The 18571-nt window shown below is 44.8% G+C and overlaps 1 protein-coding gene across 1 annotated transcript; it reads right to left on the bottom strand.

The window, feature by feature from the left end:
• Positions 1-241: 241 nt before the first annotated feature.
• Positions 242-18571, bottom strand: Sf3a3 (splicing factor 3a subunit 3). The gene is made up of 17 exons (XM_036179290.1): positions 18144-18571; positions 17833-17880; positions 17441-17493; positions 17248-17353; positions 16520-16592; positions 15388-15479; positions 13835-13917; positions 12416-12554; positions 9696-9764; positions 8894-8961; positions 8568-8675; positions 7666-7735; positions 5642-5806; positions 5448-5558; positions 4334-4424; positions 1244-1299; positions 242-510 (listed from the first exon to the last, which is right to left on the bottom strand). Exons 1-17 carry the CDS (start codon positions 18237-18239, stop codon positions 433-435), a joined length of 1506 nt encoding a protein of 501 aa, XP_036035183.1. The 5' UTR covers positions 18240-18571; the 3' UTR covers positions 242-432.

The raw sequence follows: 18571 nt of genomic DNA, 5'->3' as shown, positions 1-18571 counted from the left end.
AATCTCAGCACAGCGAGGCTGAGGCAAGATTGGTGGGAGTTCAAGGCCAGCCTGGGCTATAAAGGAGACGTGAGCATGCGCGCGCACACAGAATTACCTCACGTGATACAAGAGGCAGTGAGGACTGTCTCCTAACCCTAGGGATCTCCGAAGTTGGTGAGAACGAGGCAGAAGTATGAACAAAAGGGCTACATTACTTTGTAAACCCGGGTTTCAGAAACAACACATCCAGAGCAAGGGCTAGTTTTCTTTTCCCAGATCTTTTTAATATAAACAAAGATAAACACATCTCAAGTCTGCCATCGGCCAGCATGTCTTGTTTCTGCAAGATGCACACTAGACTCAAGACTACATAGCAAAAAGTCTTTTAAGAGCATTTGGTCGGGAAAAATAGAAAAAGCAGATCTCAGGGAAGCAGGGCACGGCCAACCACTAGAGCAGCCCTTGTCTTTTCAGATCCTCGTACGTCTTCTTGTTCACAACATTCCCACTGGAATCTTCATATTCTTCCTGGGAAGGAAGGGCTCTGTTAGCTACACGACCTGGTACCCAGACACCAACATCCCCCCACAGTTTTCTCATCCAGAGTTCCACATGGGAACCAAAGGCACTCTAGTTTCCTAGAGTGGCACCAGTTGTGGCCCACCCTTACCCTACATAGTCAAACCCTGTGTGGGAGGCAAGGAAGCCTGGTAGGGAAAGGCTGACCAAACACAGCAGTGTGAAATGGTTCTCACTGGGTTTCTGCTCCCTGGCCACTGCAGGAGTTGACAGGGAGGCCAAACAGGCTTAATGCTTAAGGTCTACACTACAGCTGGAAAGGCTCTTGATGCTGAAATACTGATACAGAATAAAAAAGACTACCACCAGTCTCCACAGGATGCAGATGTTACCACCACACCTTCAAAGCACATTTCAGAGACCTGTCAAGACCAACAAGAACACTTCCCCACTACACAGAGAGGACTTCCTCTGACTAGATGCTTTCCTGAGCCACCTAACAGGTGATGGACTTCTTTCTTTAGACATCTCCAGGGTAGCACCAGAGACTGGTGCTCTTGTTCACATCACCTCAGTGGGAGAAGAGAACTGCCTACGACAAAGACAAAGGACAACACAGGCTTGTGTAGTCACTTGCAGACACTGTCCCATCACTTGCTCCTGCAGTAAGCCCCCTTTCCGCTCCCCTCTGCAGGGTGAGGGGGCTGTCACCTGATGCCACACCCAACACATTTTCACCCACCTCGGTGTCAGGCTGCCATCGTTCTGAAGCCTTCTGCAGTTTCAGCTTGGCCCACACTGCAGGATGAGAGAAAAGCATGAGGACTCTCAGTCCACTGGGTGCAGGGTCACATCACTCCTACTGCCCAGCTCCCAGCAGCCCCCTCCCCCAATGACTAGCTGCCCCCAGATGGAGTTCTGATTTAGAGCCACCTGTAGATCAAACTCCTTTTACTGTGAAATTTACCACCATCTCACTTTGCTGTAAAAGGAAGGTAAATCAGGACTTCTAAATTTAGAACAGAGAATAAAAAACCAGGCATGGAGGCACACATCTGTAATCTCAACATTGGGAGACAGAGGTAGAAGGATCAGGCAGTCTAAGGCCAGCCCTGGCTACACAGTGAGACTGAGGCCAGTCTGTGCTAAACGAGCATCCCTGCCTCAAAAAACAACTATAACAGTAAAAGGAAAAAATACTTTCAAAATAAGTCAATGTGGAACAGTCTGCAGGAATTATGGAATAAAATAACAATGCTCATAGCAGAGAGGGCTTATTACATGTCCTGGTTAGGGTTCTTCCCCCCCCCCCTCTCTCTCTCTCTCTCTCTCTCTCTCTCTCTCTCTCTCTCTCTATATATATATATATATATATATATATATATATATAATCCTGAGTGCTGGGATTAAAGGAGTGCATCACCACATCTGGCTCTGTCCTGGTTTATGTAAACCTGACAAAACCTGACAACTTGACAAGCTAGAGTTATCTGGAAGGTGGGAACCTCAAGTGAGAAAATGCCCCCATCATATTGTTTATAGTGCATTTTCTTCATTAACGACTGACAAGAGATGGCTCAGCTCACTGGGTGCTGCCACCCCTGGGCAGGTAGGTGGTCCTGTAAATTTGAAGAAAGCAGGCTGAGCAAAAGCCATGGGGAACAAGTAAGCAGTGTTTCTCCACGGCCTCTGCTCTGGTTGCCATCTTGAGTTCCTACGCTAACTTCCCTCAGAGATGGCTGTGATGTGGAAGTGTAAGCCAAATAAGCCCTTTCCTCCCCAAGTTGTTTCAGTCATGTTTATCCCGAAACAGAAAGCAGACCCAACTATAATCCACATTACTACCCACACTGACTGCCTTAAGAATCAGTCAACATCTGCTGCCACATGTTTTTCTGCTTGAATATGTGGTATGCATGCATGTTTACATCTTCAAACATTAACACCTGCCCATGAGTGATGACCTGAGTCTGATCCCTGGAACACATGGTAGAAGGAGATCTACACATGCAGTGCCATGCATACCCGTGAGCACATATGAACATATACATGGTAAATAAATGTAAGAAAAGAAACTTTTGTGTTGTTTTGTTTATCAAGTCAGGGGTCTCTGTATAGCCCTGATGTCCTGAAAATTACTCTGTAGCCCAGCCTGGCCTCTGCCTCCCAAGTGCTGGGATTAAAGATACATACCACTACTAACACCGGGCTCAGAAAAAAATTTTTTTAAGCATTCAAACTGTAGAATTATGATGCATTCTATGAATTATGCCTCACTTTCTACTAACAAAGCAAAAGAGAAAAAATAAAACAGTAAGTTAATTGGGCTGCGCGTGGGTAGCTCATGCCTGTAATCCAGGCACACAGGAGATTGAGGCAGAGGATTACCACCACTTCAAAGTAAGTCTCAGGGCAGTCTGAGCTGGAGTCGGATCCCTTCCCCAAAACAAAAACAAGAGCTGGGGAGATGGCTCCGAAGGTAAAGAGGCTACCACGGAAGCATGAAGACCCAAGTTTAGATCTTCAGCACCCGTGTAAGAGCCAGGTGTGGCGGCTCAATGTCCAAAGCCCCAGTGCTGAAGGGGAGGGCGGCTCTCTGGAGCTCACTGGCCAGCTAGCCTAGCTCAATCTATGGGCTGCAAGTTTGAGAATAGGGCTTATCTCAACAAACAAACAATCAGGGGTTGGGGATTTAGCTCAGTGGTAGAGTGCTTGCCTAGCAAGCGCAAGGCCCTGGGCTCAATCCTCAGCTCCAAAAAAAACCCCAACTAACCAACCAACCAACCAACCAACCAAACAATCAAACAAAAACCAAGGTGGATGGCTAGAGAGATGGCTCAGATGGCTCAGTGGTTAGAGCACTGGCTGCTCTTCCAAAGGACCCAGAGCTCAATTCCCAGCACCCATGAGGCAGTTCACAACTGTCTGTAACTCCAGTTCCAGAGGATCTGATCCCTCTTCTGCTCCACTGGATCCTGCACATACACAGTGCACAGAAAGTCACATAAGCAAGCACAAGCACATAAACACACACTTTTTTTTTTTTAATTTCAAAGAATAATAAAAATAAGGTGGAGAGTGATCAAGGAACCTATAACCTTCATACACATGCATGTACCCATATGCACACATATATAAACTCCTGAAGCTGGGCGTGGTAACACATCATTACTCACAGCACTCAGGAGGCAGAAGCCAGCAGGTAGATGTCTGAGTCTGAGGCCAGCCTGATCTACAGAATGAGTTCCAAGACAGCCAGGGCTACATGGTGATATCGTCTAAAACCCAACCCAACCCAACAATAAAAAACCCAACTGTCTAGTTAGCATAAAGTGAAACACAGCCGAGAAGCGATGAATGAGAAAGTGAATAAGGTTTAGCAGCAGAGACCACCAGGCAAGGTGAGGCACTCGACACATATTCCGCTGGCTTTTCCTCCAATAAGTGCTTTGCTGATGCGTTCTATTATCTGTCCCTGCCTCAGAAGGAAGCTTACCAAGCCATTTCTGTTTTCTTCTGGACCAGTGGTTCCTAACACGTTAAAATCAGTTTAGAAGCGTAAACACATAACCTACACTCAGATCCTCACAGAGGAAAGTTCAGACTCAGGATGAAAGCCCTGTTCTAACCTCAGCATAGGATTCATTTCAAGGGAGATATAATCACTACTGCCGAGTAGCTCACTCCCCTAAAAAAATGCAGTAATTATATGTGTGCCTTAGCTTTCTGTAGCCACAACCTCTGCCCTTGGGCCTGGAGATAGCAGGGTACTGGGACAGCTGTAGGAGGGGCCACTTGGTCTGGCTAGGGAACAGTCGGCAAGCTTACTCACAGGAGACAGCATCTTCGATCTGGGTCACATTTGCAAAGTGGGCAGTGTTTGGGATGCCCAAACACCTCATGCCATGAGCATGACGCCATTCCTGGAAGAGAAGCAAAGGGACAGCTGAGACAGCACTTACTTCTTCTACCACAGACCCTACCCCAGCAAAAGGCAGCACTCCTTCCGAAGTGCGTCTACACCCACAGCTACCTGTGACTGCCACAGGCCAACAATGGCATTAGGGCTGCACTGTCTCAGGCTCACAGGCCTCAGATTCTAGAGTCAGTGGTGTCAGGAAAGTACAACCCAGACTCAGCACTCCGTGCTATAGAGACGCTGATACAACCCAGCAACCCTCCCACCTGCAGGGCCGTGAGGACAGGCTGGTGTCTCTGGAGGTCCAGGAACAAAGTGACGAGCAGAGCATGATGAAATCACAACTTTAGCTCTCAGACAGAAACCCACCATAGGCTTTATCCTGGACACCAACCCCAATCACCTGAGGTGGTACTAGGAAAAACTCACAGCCCATCAGGGGCACAGAGGAAAAGACCCAGGAGCAGCTAGTAACATGTCTGAAAGGGGAGTTCATGTAATTCACCATCTTTGTTGAGAATAAGTCTTTTCCATTGTGTAAAATGTCCTCCAAACATGGAGGACAGAATGCAACAAAGGGGGAGCCCACTTAATGAGGTAGCAGTCAGACACAATTTGTGTCAAGAACAGGCTGGTAAATATCAGGGCCTCAATTTATTTTTTTCTCTGCAAAGAGGCAATTTAAAATCTAAAACACAACAACAACAAAAACCTGCCCAGCCCCCTTTAGTAGCAATGTAGAGAAGACCAAGAAGCCAGAGATGGTCCAAGATGCTATAGAAAAGCACGAGAAAAGTACAAGAACGAGCATGGGAAAGCCAGAACGAAGCTCCACAGCAGAGTGGTAGCATGACTGGAGGGACGGGCCCAGGTTTGAGGGCTAAGATGGCCCACAGCCACAAGCACAGGCCTCTCTGATTCCCTTCAGCTCTGGACACTAGAGGCCCCACAGGCTGCTACCATCCATCTTCTTCTCTAAGGGGTTGTTTCTACTCCGTTCCCAAGAGAAAAGCTCTGAACTTCTTACAGCAAAGTGCCGCTGGAAGGCCTTTGGCCCTCGGTAGGTGTAGTTTCCACAAATCTCACAGTTGTAGTTGATGTTCAGGCCATGGAGCTTATACAGCCAATAGGGGATGGGCTAAAAGACACCAAGCGACAGCATTAGATTACTAAGCTCTTGTGTGCTCCCACAGTGGGAGGGGAGGGTCCCTGGAGGCTTACTTTGCCGTCCCAGCCCAGAGGCAGGTTTTTGGGGTTGTAGATGATCTCATTCTCTTCATCTTCGCTTTCGCTCTCGCTGATCTGCTCTTCCTCTTCCTCCTCTCGCTCTTCTCCTGTCCTGGCTTGCTTGCGCTGCACATTTTCATGAGTGAGCTGTCGCTGTTCCTAAGGTGGGTAATAAAGAAAGAGCCAAGTCAGAGGAAATTAGTGCAGGACACAAAGGGACATTTCCTCTAACTCTTACTGATGACTTACTGCCCAGGGTAAGGTTTTGGTTGTAGAATAAGGGTAAGCACAGTTGGCAAGATGGCTCAGCTAGTTAAAAAGTACTTGCAAACTGGGTGGTGGTGGTGGTGGCGGCGGCGGCAGCACACGCCTTTAATCCCAGGACTCAGGAGGCAGAGCAGGCGGATCTCTGTGAGTTCAAGGCCAGCCTGGGCTACCAAGTGAGTACCAGGAATGGCGCAAAGCTACACAGAGAAACCCTGTCTCAAAAAACCAAAACAAAAAAGAAAAGTACTTGCCAAGCAGCCTGATGACTTGAGTTCAAGCCTCAGAACCCATGTAAAAAGCCACATCTGCAATCTCAGCGCTCTATAGCACCTCAGGAGGTAGAGACAGGTGATTACCTGGAAGCTCCTGGGTATACTAGCCTGGAGCTGGAAATGCAGCAGAACAGGGGAGATGATGCCTCAAACCAGGTGGAAGGTGGGACCAGAGTCCTGAAACTTGTTTTTGACTGCTACATGTGAGACTGTACACACACACACACACACACACACACACAGAATAAGTTTAAAAGTTAATAGACAAAAGGAGAGACTTTTGTCTTGCCTTCTCCTCAGAACCATGTTCGCAGGTCATATCTGGTCCTAAAGGGAAAGTCCAGGCTTTAGTGTACATGCCTTGATCGTCATCAGAGGCTGCAGACCGTCACAGGTCTCAGCACTGCTGGTGAAAAGTTCCTGAGCCAGTCTTTCTACTGTGGTGACTATCCTGCCCAAGATGGCCACTTTCCACTCACAGTGAGTTTCCCTATTTGGTTCTGTTTCCATGCAGTTACTTGTTCCCTTGACCACAATGTGAGTTATTTAAGGACCATAACATACTCATTTCATATGAAAAACTTCAGTATCATGCTTAAAAAACAACAGCCACAAATAAATGGCAAAGTAATGGCAAACATCCTATGACCCGTAGTGAGAGCAACTTCAGGAACCCGAGGGAGAACGGGTCAGAATTCAAGAGAGGGGCCATGTCCTGGTTGTCCAGAGAAAAGGGAGAAAGCAGTAGGCACATATCACACCAAGGGCATGGAGGAAATGGCCTCTCAGCAAGCTTCAGAGGACTGGCCACCCATACTGATACCCACATTAAAACAGCCCACGTTCACTGTCTCTGATGTCTTTCAAGAGAATCACTCATTAGAGAAGCTATGGGGGACTACTTCCCCAGCTGTGTGGGTGGGGGTTAAAAATAAAGCAGAATCCTATCCAGGGCAAAGGGCAGATATGGGAACAAGTTATCTTGGGCAAGTCACACCCTTCCCACCTCCTACCCACCCTCGGGCAGACTATGCATGGAGAATGATCACAGCGATCCGGGTACTAGCTCTCCTCTAGCCTTGCGAGGCTTCACAATCTCAACACCGGCTAAACGCTGCATCACAATAAATCATGCCCGAAGGGCTGTTGTGAGTCGCCTTTGTCTTGCCTTCTGAGTAGCTGCTTCTTGGGTCACACCCTGGTCTATGCTGAACCTCAGCAAAAAGCTGCATTATTCCTGGCCCGGCTGAAAGGGGGTCTGTTGTTTATGTTTGGCCTTGTGGGAATTGGGCAGCCTTGGGAATATCACCTAACAACAGAACAGGAACCTACTGAAGGGCCAGGGACTTCAAGAGAACCACATTTTGAGAGGAATTTACTACCCGGCCCCCTCCTTACTTGAACTTGAATAAAAAAGTCCTTCCTATCCAATTCCCACACTGAGCAGCACCACAGCTCTTGGAAGACTATGTTACTCACCCCAAGAATCTCCACATATTCATAGATCTGAGCTTCCAGGAAAGCAATATCTTTGTTCCTCTCAGTGTCTCTGAGAAAAAGAAACAGGCTATATCAGTTAAGGGTTCTTTTGCCCCTAAAGCTTTATTTCTGTCAGGAACACCGACTCTGTGATGCATGACAATCTCTCAGGCGCATGAGCAACAGTGGCAACCTCTCTGCTTTAGGTCCGAGGTTAGTGCTTACAATCCGGGAGGTTCCTCTTGACTGTGCCTATAAAGTGGTAAGACCATTTCAAGCCAGACCACTGTAACTCACAATGGAACACAGTTGACAGGAAGCCCTGCAAGCAAGTACATGACAGCAAGTCCTAACTCTGCTGCTTAGCAACTGCGAGAAAGGGCACATTTTGCAACTTTCCCAAGTCCCCCCAAAAAATCAGAGTAACAACTACTTTTCAGGCTTTTTATGAAAGTAGAAAGAAAAAAAAAAGATTAAAACAAGACAAAAACCTTCGAATAGCCCCCAAATATGCAAACTAAAGAAACATAGGTATATGGCCTATGAATATATCCAATTGTCTTTAGCAAAGGTAAAGTAGAAGCTAGGCCATGGTGGCGCCTGCTTTTAATAGCAGTGATTGGGAGGCAGAAGCAGGTAGATCTCTCAGAGTTCAAGGCCAGCCTGGTCTACAAGGACGAGTTTCAGGACAGCCAGAGCTACACAGAGAAACCCTGTCTTGAAAAATCAAAATCAAGGCCAAGGAGGCAGTTTAATAAGGTCATGCCCAGAAACTTAGCAAGTTTGCAGCCAACCTGAGTTACAGGAGACCCTGTCCTACAGGGAAAGAGCAAAGCAAAAGGAAAGATAGGAAGCTCTATGGGAAAGAGTTGAATCAGAACAGAGGTGTGCCCACTACTCACCTTTTTGTACCCTTTGATTTGGGATTTTTGGCAAATAGAGAGGTGTCGAGTGACTCCAGGGACTTTCCTTTGGTGCTGAACAGCCTCTGAGCTCGCTCTTCTAGGGTCCTAAGGAGGCAAGAGGTACAACGGATTTTAGGGTGAACTTATGTACAGCAGGCTGGTGTGAGACTCAGAGCCTGCCTGCCTCTGCCTCCTGAGTGCTGAGGTTAAAAGTGTGATGCACAAGATGATTTGCAGTGTGGAGCAACAGAAAACAACAAAATCAGAGCCACACAGTAAACACACAATAACTAGGAAGCTTAATAGGAAAACCAGGTTCTTACCCGCCACACTTCAGGCCTAAAGCTAACAGTGCAGATTTCAACCTGTCCAGACCCAGGGATGCTAACTCCTACAAAAGATAAATCAGTTACAAAATAACATGATTAGTCTGTCGTGTTCTCTCTCCTCCCCAGCCCCCCCTCAAGACTACATTCTACACTCAACCTAGCTTTCAGTCTCTATAGACCACCTACTGCCATGTCTAGACGCAGCCACACTGGGAGGGCAGCATTCCCTAGCTCTCTACGGTAGCATCGTTCCTCCCAGTATTTTTGCAGAGATGGGAACTGAACTTGGGACCTCATACATGCTGACCACATACTCCACCAACTGAGCTGTCTCCAGCTCCCTGTTATGTTTTAGAATTACTGCCTTTGTGTTTTGAGACAAGGTCTTATCTAAAGTTAGCTTCATACAGCAATTCTCCTGCTTCAGCCACCCTCTAACTCTCAAAATACTGTAGCATCATCATATCACACTTCTCTGAAATTTAGTTTTTAGAGAAGTTAAAACATTTCTTCCTTCTGGTCTTTCTGTATCACTGTACATGCCTGTCCTCAGGAAATGGTATTATTGCAAGTCTAAGACACTGAATAGAGGAGAGCAAGTGTTTCCTCCAAAGGATGGCCAGGGCTGGTGAGACGGCTCAGCAAGAAAAGAATGCTTGCTGTCAAGTGACACTCTGAGTTTGAGCCCCAGAAATCACAGAGTGGAAGGAGAGAACCAACTCCTACCACTTATCATCTCCACATGCCTGCTGTGGCACATGTGTGGGTACACATAACTACTCCTACACAAACATACCTCCCAGGAGGAGAATGCAGAGAGGTCAAGATGGGCTCCAGCATGGGTCAGGGCACTGCTTGTCTCTTTCTGGCAGGAACAGGAAGTTTAAGACCCAGGTTAATAAGATGAATGAAGAAGGAAGCGTCTAAATCCCCAGGACTGGCTGTCCCCTTTCTTTAATCACATTTACAGATAAGGTCAATTCATACAGAAATGAAACAAAAAAATCAAATGGCTACTTTTCTTCCCGAAAGTCCAAGTTTATCAATAGAAGTAAAAAAAAATATACATTCTAATCATACAAATTGATCAGATTTTGGTCAGCAGGTGCCACAGAGCAGTCCGATTTGGTTGGTAAAAATCCTGGCCTCAGGGCTAGAGAGATGGCTCAGCAGTTAAGAGCATTAGCTGTTCTCTCAGAGGACCTGGGTTCAATTCCCAGCACCCACATGGCAGCTTACAACTGTCTGTAATTACAGTTCCAGGGGATCTGACACCTTTACATCAAGGCACATAAAATAAATTTAAATAAATTATTTTTTAAAAAAATCCTGGGCTCACGACGGGAAGTGGTGACCCATGCCTTTAATCCCAGCACTGGGAAGGCAGCAGCAGGCAGATCTCTCTGAGTCTGAGGCCAGCCTAACTTAAAAATCAAGTTCCAGGACAGCTGTTGAGAGACACTGGATTATGAAAACTGCTCAATTAAACCAACCTATATATTTTAAGAATGTCTTCACTTAAGAATGGAAGTCAAAAAAATACATTCTGTTGGGTAAAGGTTATACCTTTGTTTCCACAGAACACAAAAAGTCATTGTTCTCTTCAAAATTAATAAGGATCAGATTTGATTGGGGGAGATCTGAAAATCTTGGCTATAAACACGAAAAAAGAAACCAAAAAATACTACAGGACATGTGATGTATACGCTGATCCCTCTAATATGGGAACAGCTCTGAGACTGGATGAGACATGATAAATCTTGTTGGCTACAGAGTCCTTATGATTTATTATTACATGCCATTCTTTTATATGGCATGGATAGAGGTTTGGTTGTAGAGCCCAAACAAACTTATAAAGTTGACTGATGCCTTTTGCCTGCTCAAACATAAAACAAGAAATCATCTTTAACTGACTTGTGCACACTCCACATCCCATACTTACGTTAATACAGATAGATATATATGTTACCTTTAAGAGTTTGTGTTTTCAGAAAGAAAAAAGAGCCAAAAAGTAATGAATACAAGTAGCCCAGGTGATCCAGCCTCTCAAAAATGCCTCTGTTGCAGTTTCTTCAAAATTCTGCATCCAAAACAACTTCAAAGCTGCTGAGATGTCCAGCTTCACAGACTATCCAGCAAAGACTTCAGATAAGCTCTATTCTTTCCCATCAGCAGAGGCTAAACAAAGAATATAGCTATCTCTCCCAGGACTTGACAATTATCCCAATTTTCTCATGAGCCCTTAAAGATACCATTGCCCCCAGACAACAGAAAGCAGTCTAGAGAACATGGCACACACATTCCCAAGATGTGGAATGGATGGTTTTTGGCCATTCAATGTATTACAGATGTTTGTCATCGTTTTGGGGGTTGGTTACAAGTTGTTATTGGTAATGATCAGGAAAAAAGGTAAACAAAGATAATTAGATTCAGAGATCTCATTCTGAAAAGAAAAATGGGACATAAAGAAATGATAGGATAAGCAGGGTGGTGGTAGTGCACGCCTTTAATCCCAGCACTTGAGAGGCAGAGCCAGGTGGATCTCTGTGAGTTCGAGGCCAGCCTGGGCTACCAAGTGAGTTCCAGGAAAAGGGTACAAAGCTACACAGAGAAATCCTGTCTCGAAAAACAAAAACAAAAACAAACACAAACAAACAAAAAAAGAAATGATAGGATAAAAGGCAGATTTTTAAATCTTCTTTCAAACTAAAAAAACCCAACAACTACTTCCTGTATACTCAGGTGATGTTATATATCCTTCTTGGGTCTCTGATGGGATTTGAAGACTAGATAGTATACAGTTTTCCTTGTTACCAAATTCAGAAAAAAATACTTACATATAAGGTTAAGGAACATAAAGGCCTAAGTTGCTTATTTAACATGTTTTTAGGTCTAAAAAGATATTTTTAGGATCATAATACAAGTTATGAAAGAAAATGGTTTAGGTATAAAACTTCGGACACACTAAGATAGGATAGATAATACAGTACTTTCTCCAAATTTGCCAAATATATATGGACTGAACATTGTGAATGTAATTCTTACTTGATAATTGTTCTTACTATATATAGTTTTATGTTAGAGATTAAAACTTTTCTTTTTTATTTAGACAAAAAGGGGGAAATGTTGTGGGGTATTCATACACTGTGTGAAGGTATATTACTGTGATTGGTGTAATAAAAAGCTGAATGACCAATAGCTATGCAGGAGGTATAGGTAGGATTTCTGGGAAGAGAAAGGAAGATGAAGAGGAATCTAGGTATGCATGAGACATGGAGAGGAAACAGGAGGTGCAAAATGGAAGAGAGGTCACACCACATGCTAGAACACAGATTAATATAAATGGGGTAGTTTTAAGTTATAAGTCTAGTTAGGAACAAGCCTAAGCTCTAGGCCAAGTTTTCATAATTAAGAAGAAGTCTCTATGTCATTATTTGGGAGCTGGCTGGCTGGCAGGACAGAAAAAGACTCACTACATAAGTTCCTTTCCCTGGTGTGAACCCCACTGAAGCTCACCGGCCATCCAGGAAAGGTACCATTATCCCACTTCTTCTCAAAGTCAGTCTGAATCTTCCCAAAGAGCTCATTCTGATCCTGAAGGGGCTTCACTCTATCTGTGTAATCCTGGAGGTACTCCAGTAGCATTTCCAGGTATCTGTAGAACATGCAACAGAGAAAGCAATCACAGCTTCTACCGGGGACATACTGCTATGCCCTGTAACTATACGTCATTTTTTTTCCTTTTTCTTGATTTGTCAAAACAGGCTTTCTCTGTGTAACTCTGGCTTTCCTGGAACTCAACCAGACCAGCCTAGAACTCAGAGATCTGCCTATCTCTGCCTCCCAAGTGCTGGCATTAAAAGTGTGCGCTACTACCGTCCAGCTCACTACTAATTTTTAAAATGAGCTTAATTTCTTTCTTCATATCATGACCTTTCCTACCTCCTTTTATCCTCAAGATATGATGTCAAATACTAAATCTTAATTAACTCACAGATAAAAAAAAGTCAGATAAACAGAATATTAGAAATAGCAAACTTAGGAATAACTAAGGAGAAATATGATTAATTAATATTACTTTCCACTTAATAACAGATCTAAGCACATAGCCAGTCCTGGAAACTTTCCCCATTAAACCCCAAAAACCTCAGAGGTCCCCAAATAGACTTCTTTCTGTATTACATAAAATTAAGGAAGGTATGGATGAGACCACAGATGTTCCCATAGATACTGTGGTGGTTTGAATGCAATTGGCTTCCATAAGCTCACAGGGAGTAACACAATTAGTAGACGTGGCTTTGTTGGAATGGATGTGGAGGAACTGTGTCACTGTGGGGGGAGGGTCTTTAAAGTCTCACATATGCTCAAGCCACACCCAATATTTCAGTTCACTTCCTGCTGACTCTGGATAAGTATGTAGGACTATCAGCTATTTGTCCAGCACCATGTCTGACTAAACAACACTATGTCCCACCATGATAACAATGGATTGAACCTCTGAACTGTAGGCTACCCAATTAAATGTTTTCCTTTATAAGAGTTATGGTGGTTATGGTGTTTCTTCACAGCAATGGAAACCCTAACTAAGATAGATACCTTTGTCTACAATCAGAATATCACATTTTTATTTTATTTCTTAAGACAGGGAGGGTCTCACTATGCATCCCTGGTTGGCTTAGAACTCACTATGTAGACCAGGTTGGCCTCAAATTCACAGTGATCCACCTGCCTCTGCCTCCTGGAATGCTAGGATCAATGGCACACAACATTATGCCAGCATCACAAATATTTTAAAACCTAACAGTTGGTAACCTTCAATAAAACTGGAAGTCATTCATGTATAGCATTCAGGCAACAAAAGCCAGAACTTTGACCTCAAACCTTCCCATGAAATTCTACTAAATTCCAGAAAAGGTCTGGAAACTGAATGCCTACCTCTTATACTCTGCGTTCTTTCTTTCTTTAGGAATGTCAAATAACTGGTCAAAGATGGACAGGTATGTGATGTAATCCAGCTTCTGAAAACAGAAAAGAAATGACAAGTCAGGATGAGAGGTCAGTTAATCTTTGAAAAGTAAGGTCAAGGGCTGGGAAGATGGCTCAGTGGAGAAAGGTGCTTGTTCCAAGTGTGAAGACCTGAGTTCTACTTCAGAGACCCACCCTGGAAGCAGGGAACTAACTCCCTCAAGTTATCCTGTGACCTCCATACTTGAAGGCCACTGTACACATGTGCATACACACTAAGTAATTTTTGTTTTTAAAAGGTCAAATTGAGTGTTCGCTAACCACATATCAAGGCTTCGCTTAGTGTTTTCTTTCCTGTCTCTCAATCCCTAAGACTATTGATTCCAATGAAGTGAGTAGAAGATTGCTGGACATGAAACTAACGCTACAAGATCAAGTTAACAAACACAAATCCAAACAACACGCATGCTGGATATTTAGGGTGGGACATTTTGCCATTCTAAAATAAGGTCCTGAAATGTGCCCTGTGTTGATTCATGCACCAGTTACTAAAGATCTTTGAACCAAACATGAAGGTGCAGAAGAGGACAGGCACCTGCTTGCAGAGCCTAAAGGTTAGTGGCTGAACTTAGAGACATTTCCCCATAAAGACAAAATCTCACAGAGATCCTTCTGCCTCTGACTCCTGAGTGCTGGAGTTCAAGGGATACCGCCATGCCCCACCTACGAACCTACTATTAAACTTACTTGTGACCTTTTTGAAATTGCCAATTTAAGCCTCATTACCGAACAAACAACAAAGAAACACTTGTCTCACCAAAAGACATGAACTAGTCCTTTCCTGACAGAGACAGTGCTGTATCTCTCATGCTTCATACTGTGCACCTAACACAAGAGCATTCAAAGTATTTATGGGTTTAAAAACTTGCTGGGCATGGTGGCACTCGCCTTTAGTCCCAACACTTGGGAGGCAGAAGCAGGTGGATCTCTGAGTTCAAGGCCAGCCTGGTCTACGGAGTGAGTTCCAGGACAGCCAAGGCTACAGTAACAAACTCTATCTGGAAAAACAAAACAAAAAGTATGTCAAGCAATAGAGGGGGACACCCAGGACTACATTCCCTCTCTCAGATAGCTTCTTTTTTATAAAAGTATTCCTAAACTGGGCAGCGGTGGTGCATGCCTTTAATCCCAGCACCTGGGAGGCAGAGCCAGGTGGATCTCTGTGAGTTCGAGGCCAGCCTGGTCTACAGAGTGGGATCCAGGACAAGCACCAAAACTACACAGAGAAACCCTGTCTTGAAAAAAAAAAAAAAAAAGAAAAGAAAAAAGAAAAGTATTCCTAGGCACAAATAAATTAAAATAATGAGAATTATTATTAAAGAAAATAGTGGGCTTGCTGTAAATGTAGGCATGTGTCATTTCATTATCAATACAAGTTACACGGGGGACACGGAATGTGCTTTACCTAAATGTCTTAACTTAATCCCTAGAATGAAAATCTTTCTCCTCTCTCCAGGCCTTACCTCAGACGCCTTCAGGTTAATGTACTTAAGGTAGCAGTCATGGAGATCAAGGTAGCGACCATATCCCTCTTCATCTGTGAACTCCACCAAGTCTGAAGAAATCACACATGTAAATGATTCTGATATCATAAGACCACTTTCTTGAACTTGCTCTTTTTTTTCTTTTTTCTTTTCTAAGCTCCACATCACCCTATACTTTGCTGTAAAATTAGCACTCAGAAGGCTAAGGCAGGTGGATCATGAGTTCAAGGCCAGCTAGACATGGGAGCAAGACCAGCCTGGTCTACATAGTGAGTTCCAAAACAGCTAGCACTATGTACAAAGACCCTGTTCAACAACAAACAAACAAACAAAAATGCCAGGCAATGGTGGGCACTCCTGTAATCCCAGCACCAGGGAAGACAGAGGCAGGAGAATCTTGGAGTTAGAGGCCAGTCTAATCTACAGTGCGCTCTAGGACAGCCAGGACTACAAGGAGAAACCCTGTCTCAAAAAAACAAAGAAAGAAAGAAAAAGAGAAAGGGCTAGCTAGACAGAGAACTCAAAGGTTAAGAAAAAAGTTAAAAAAAAAAAAGAAAGAAAAATAACAACAACAAAACCCCAAAGATACTCATCTTTATCTTCTTTGATTTAAATGGTAACAGGCATATGAGACTTATTTATTTATTTACTATTTGTTTGAGATGGAGTCTCAGGAGTCTTGACTGGCCTGGAACTTGCTTTGTAGATCAGTCTGGCCTTGAACTCAAGAGAACTCTCTGCCTCTACCTTCTAATAGCTGGGATTAAACATACACACCAACACAACCAGTCTTTATTTGTTTTAAGAGACAGGTTTCAGGGGCTAGAAAGATGGGTCAGCAGTTAGAGCACTGGCTGCTCCTGCAGAGGACCCAAGTTTGATTCCCAGGACCCACATGACAGCTCAAAACCATTTGTAACTCCAGTCCTGGAGGACACAACATCCTCTCCTGGCCCCCTCAGGTACAGCACATTCCTGGTGTATAAATATCATGCAGGCACAACACCCATACAGACAGAAAAACAAAAAAAGCTCTAGCTATCTAGCTAGCCATCTGTGTAGCACAGAATGGCTTCGTATTTCCCAGAAAGAAACATTAAACCGTACTTACTTTGTGCCTCTTCGCTTGGATTCTCTCGAGCCTTCAAGAGCTCCTCAAATTCCACTGACATTGGCACACAGATCTAAGGGAAGAAGATATGAGCAGGTCCGTCAGTGTCTCAGGCACGTACAGAACTAGATTTCTGATACCTGATCTGCCCTGAGTATTCAGAGGACCTTTCTACTATTCTGAACTTGCTTTGCTAAGTATAGCTGGGGAGATACTCACTATCACAAAACATGGCCTCGTAAGGAAGGTCTTGGAGGAGGTAATCTAGAAAAGCTATTTGATGAAGAAGTTGGACATGAATCCTGAAGGTGTTCCTTAACTCTGAAAGTGAGCAGTGTACCACTGTGTTGGTAGAAGATTTTAAGGTAGAATTAAAAGCACAATATATTGGGTAGGATAAATTTTTGTGAAAGATAAGAAGGAGAAAACAAGTTTGGGTAGGGAGGGAGAGTCTAGACTATGATGCAGATAAAATTTGGATCAAACCAATAAAGAACTCTGGAGCAAAAATTACCCATCTCTCACTGGGCAGAAAAAAGCAGGCCCTCAAGTCTTCATTGTGTTCCCCACTGGCTGAGAGATGTCAGGAAGGATGTCAGCTAATTATGTTCATTGCAGTTAAGTGGCAAGTTCTTTTTTAGAGAGACTCTGAATGGCATACCGCCATTTTCATTGAATCTTTCCTTATTTTGGGATAGGTTTGGGGAAAATACTTTGGGAGGCCATACCTCATTTGGGTGCTTCCGATGAAATTCCTTTATCTGCTTGAGTCTATTATAGAATTCAGCAAACTCATTGGGCCCTGAAATAGCATTGAGTTCCTCCTTTCGCAGTCTGCAAAATAATGGCAAATAAGCCACTCTTCTCACCAGGTCTCCTCAGAAGCTCTAACTGGGGGGAGGGGATGTGACTGTCACTTACCCATCTTTATCATCATATAAATCCCTCAGGTTCCCACTGACCTCCATGTACCTCTGAAAGGCAAACACAAATCCATCAGAATGAAGCAATTTGTACAATGGGGCTAAAAAAAAACAACAAAGGCTTCCTTGGCAAAGCCCAAGGAAACCTCAGAAGACAGAAAGTCTTGAAAATCCCTCTACTTTTAAGTGACAGCCTGAGCGGGGAGTGCTGGCATACACATTTAATGCCAGCACTTGGAGGCAGAGGTAGGACATATGTCTTAAGAACCCGAAATGGTTCATTCAGGACTTACCCGCGGACAGAACTTACGCTGAGCCTCCGCACCTTCCCCTGCCAGCACTTTTCCCGCCCAGCCCGAGCTAAAGGGAAGAAGACAGCGGGGCACTCACATCTTGCATGGCTCGAGTGCGGTGATCAGAATTGATCTGGTCCCGTAGCTGGAGAAGGGCAAACAGACGCTGTTAGTTTGAGTTCTGGAGCTAGAAAGGCCACCCGAAGGACGAGCTTGTCGGTTTAGGTTTCAGGGGCTAGAGCAGAGGGACTGCTGGGTCCTCGGAGGATGTTACCGAGGCGCCGAGGCAGCCTAGGAGGAAGGCGAAGATGGGGCGCGGGGAGGGTCTGAGGCCGAAGAAAGCGCTCGGGGGCTCGGCACCGGACCGAGGCCCTCCTCTTGAGGCGGCCCCGACCACGGCCCACTCACCGTGGACTTCTTAGTGAGCATCTCCTTGGCCATGACATCCATGAGCCGTTCCTTCTCCTCATGATAGCGCCGTTGCTGTTCCAGAATTGTTTCCATTTTCCCCTAGCCGCGGCGCTTCAATTCAGACCACCAACACGGCCGGAAGCAGCGCCTGCCGCCTTGCGCGCCTGCGTCTCAGTCTCAACGTGCTGTATCCGGCTGCACCAAAGTTCCTTGGGTCCCGGAAATGCATTGGGGGAACTCAAAAAAAATGAACACCACAAGGAGAGCACGTCGCGGCTCCCGGCAACACTGCTCCCTGCTGGCCGGGGGTGTTGAGAAGCGATGCTCAGCTCCTGAAGATCCCTCTAGGATGCCTGCAAAACTTCTGGAGACAAAAATCTTGGGCCGTGGGTGGCGCAAGCCTTTAATCCTAGCACTTAGGAGGC

This window comes from Onychomys torridus, chromosome 2, assembly GCF_903995425.1.
Source record: "Onychomys torridus chromosome 2, mOncTor1.1, whole genome shotgun sequence".
NCBI lineage: Eukaryota > Metazoa > Chordata > Mammalia > Rodentia > Cricetidae > Onychomys > Onychomys torridus.
The sequence above is the reverse complement of the archived record's forward strand: the minus strand, read 5'-3'. Positions and strand labels throughout refer to the sequence as shown.